Below are 3534 nucleotides of genomic sequence, written 5' to 3'. Positions count from 1 at the left end.
GTGTAGGCACCCTAACATAAATAGGATTCCCATGGAAACTCACAGCACACGATTCACAGGAAACATTGACTTTATTAGGCCTACACTGACTGAGTGAAACTTGACGAGTTACTAACACGTTAGAATTATGATGAAGTGTGGTCAAAGTGGATTGTGCAGATGACGAACAGGACTCTCCTCCGAGCTCCAGCACGTTTAATGACTTCTTTCATATTTGTGAATAAGATTGTTGGAAATGGAATTTAGAGAATAGAGTCTGTGGTGAAGAGTACGAGAGCGCTTAAAAATCAAAAGAAATCTAACTTCTGCTGCTAACCTAGTTTGGGATGAGATCTTATTAGAACCTCTGGTTAGTACTGTAACGTTACACTTCTCGGAATGAAGTGTTAATACCACTCACTGTTGGTGTTGCATACTGATTAATTTGATAACGTATCATCGAATATCTGTTGGCAAGTTTGATGAGACAATGGCTTCGGAAAAGTTCAGTCTGTCAAAGCGGCGATCAAATTCGTCCCCACAACTGCAATGTGAGGCGACCGACTTTTCATCCCTGACGGGGGATGCAACAAATGGGCCTTCCTCTGTGACTCCCAACAGGACAACATGTACAACATCGTGGTCTGAAAGTAATGCATCTGTCCAGACAATAGGCAGTAATGTCGTAAACACAGATGTAAAAAACTGCAATATTACAACTGCATCTGTGCATTGGTTAGAACCTAAGCAGAGAGCTGTACATCATGATGAACCTGTGGTAGTTAAACCCAAGGCATTAACATGCAACCGTGTTACATCAGGAAGGAGCCAACCAAGAATGGACCCGGATATGTTACGCTGCAACGAAACGATACATTACCTCCAAGGTAGCGACTCCGATTCAAGTACGGCAGGAAGTTCGAGACGAAAGGCATACAGACACAAAAGTAACAGCAACACAACCTTCAAGAAATTCAGCAAAGCAGCCAGTCAGTTGCTGTCCAAATTGAAAATTCAGGAATCACACACGAAAAGAAATGAAAGAGCCATTGAGGGAGAAGGGGATTCTGATACTCAAGTTGATAGCCGCACAGCATTGAGACATTCCCGATCTTTTACAAGTCGAATGTTTAGGCGCTTCAGTCGTAGGGATGATGAGACTGACAGTTCTGAGAGTGATGAGGCAGACCGAAACTCGCCACCTGCTTCCAGAAAAGTCAAACATCGTGCGAAGCGGCGCGCAAAGTCAGAAAGAGGCAACAGAGGAGCGTCGAAGAAGACTGGAAGTGGTAAGCAAGATCCACTCGTGAACTTTGCCAAGTTTGATCCTGACAAGTACCCCATTGACTGTGTTGAAGATATTGAGAGGGCGGCGAGAGAGCGTGAAATCGAGGAGGGCATTGATGCATCTCTAGTTGCTCAACAGGCGCAGGCACCTCTCACAGCATCACCTTGCACTGGAGCTACTTCTTCTGAACTTAGTACATTAACTCGTGTAACTGAGGAACCCAGTAATACTTCCATTTTACAGAGCGCATCAAGAGCAAATAATGCACCTGTTGGAAACGCTGTTAGTGCTGCCGGTGCATCACACACGACAGAGAATATTTACGATTTGTATGGATCCCTCACGCCATCAGGGACTTTCATACCCAGAACAGTCCATACCCAAATTGATTACATGCACTGCTTGGTGCCAGACCAGTGGAACATTATGAAAGCTAGCTACTACTGGGGGAAGATTGATAGATATGAGGCTGATAATCTTCTGGAGAACAAACCAGAGGGTACCTTCTTGCTTCGCGATAGCGCTCAGGAGGAGTTCCTGTTCTCTGTGAGCTTCTGTCGCTATGGACGCACACTTCATGCCCGAATAGAGCAATGGAACCACAAGTTCAGCTTTGATGCGCACGATCCAGGAGTGTACTCTTCAGACACAATCTGTGGCCTCCTGGAGCACTACAAAGATCCAAACTACTGCATGTTCTTTGAGCCCATGCTGACCAACCCTCTGCCCCGGATCAACCCCCCATCGCTGCAGGAGTTGGCCCGAGCTCGGATATGCCAGCACCTCAACTATGACAGCATCTGTTACCTGGAGTTGCCGAACAGTCTCAAGGAATTCCTGAGGGACTACCACTACAAACAGCGCATCCGTATCCGAAGGGTGGAGGTTGACATGCCACGGTTGCCCAAGACGGAGCCAAGTGTTGTCACAAACACTTGCATTTCTCGATAAATGTTAGAAAGGGATGGCACACCTGCTGTTAGAAATACAATGTATGATTTCTTATTTAAAGTAGTGTTGCTTTTAAAATCCACAGTTTATGGCACATTAAATGTGTTTGCATTTGGCCCGACAAGTTTTAGCGTGACAGTGTGATCTGGCAAAACAAGAATATTAATGCACACACTGTCAACATTTTTGATGATACAGTGTAGACTGCCTAAATGCTTGTAGTGTTTTCTGATTTGTGTGAAATTACTAATGTGATTGTAGCAAACCCTTTTCCAAGGGCATTAGTAGAGTGTGGCCTTAATGGGGGCTTCCAAAAAAAGGAAATGAAGGATCTGCTATGGGTGATGCAATAAGTCTGATTTATTATGATATGAATTTACATTGTGCTTAGAGAAATGGTATATATGAATTCACTTTCGTGAAGTGATTGTGACGTGTGTGAAGCCCCCAATGAAGTCATTAGTAACTAGTACACGTATCCCTACCTGCAACTTGAAAACTTTGCCAATAATAGACATGATACCAGAGATTTTAGATTTAGTTCAGGATTGAATGATTTTTGTGAAAATCAAAAGTCACATTTTCAGTCACAACCTTGTACAGATTATGTAGCATTGCTTTTTTTAAATTCCATTTTGAGACAAGTTAAGGGCTGTAATCTCAGTGTTATGCCTTACAAGAGGATTGCCTGTTTTGTATTCTATGCCATAGATAATGAAAATTGCTAGAAAATTTTGCTGTAGATGTGCAATAATCTGTAATTGTAAACTCCAAGTAACACTTTTGCTTCTCATGCTGCAAGCAGCTGCATAAGCTTACTAATATGAACTTGTATTCATAAGTAATGATCTCCAATTTTACAGCAAGTGCACGTACAGTTTGTATGCATATTTGAAAATAAAATTTGTGCATACAGCTGTAGTTGATTCCAACACAACACATTGTCTAAAATTTAAGCGATAGTTTCAGAGCTTGCCAGCATAAATAGCAATAGGGAGATGAGAATTGTTCTCTTCACCCTTAGAATGCAAGATTTCAGTATTTTCTAAAATAAACCCTTGGTTCCAATATAGTAACGAGATAATGACTTTCCATTTGGGTAAAGTGGCTCATATCACTACCATACAATGTACGTGTATGCCTCTGCTTAGAGGGGCATTAGAAACAAAAGAAAATTACTGGCATTAGAGGTGCCCCAGTATGGATCATGTACATGTACAGCATGTAGTCTGCTGATACAAATGTACATTGTCGGTGTTAGATACGCAGTGTTTCAAGAATCTGTTGAATTGTAGCAAGTACCTGAAGCAATTGCT

At 42.3% G+C, this 3534-nt stretch overlaps 1 protein-coding gene across 1 annotated transcript; it reads left to right on the top strand.

Moving 5' to 3' along the window:
- Window positions 1-267: 267 nt before the first annotated feature.
- LOC140230235 (uncharacterized) lies at window positions 268-2218 on the top strand. Its single transcript, XM_072310418.1, has one exon. The coding sequence runs from the start codon at window positions 470-472 to the stop codon at window positions 2216-2218; it is 1749 nt and encodes a 582-aa protein (XP_072166519.1). The 5' UTR covers window positions 268-469.
- Window positions 2219-3534: the final 1316 nt, after the last annotated feature.

This window comes from Diadema setosum, chromosome 1 (genome assembly GCF_964275005.1).
Source record: "Diadema setosum chromosome 1, eeDiaSeto1, whole genome shotgun sequence".
Lineage (NCBI taxonomy): Eukaryota > Metazoa > Echinodermata > Echinoidea > Diadematoida > Diadematidae > Diadema > Diadema setosum.
The sequence above is the reverse complement of the archived record's forward strand: the minus strand, read 5'-3'. Positions and strand labels throughout refer to the sequence as shown.

What these genes read in the sequence shown, in the direction of transcription:
- LOC140230235 (XM_072310418.1), top strand. Translation starts at nt 470, where the DNA reads ATGGCTTCGGAAAAGTTCAGTCTGTCAAAGCGGCGATCAAATTCGTCC.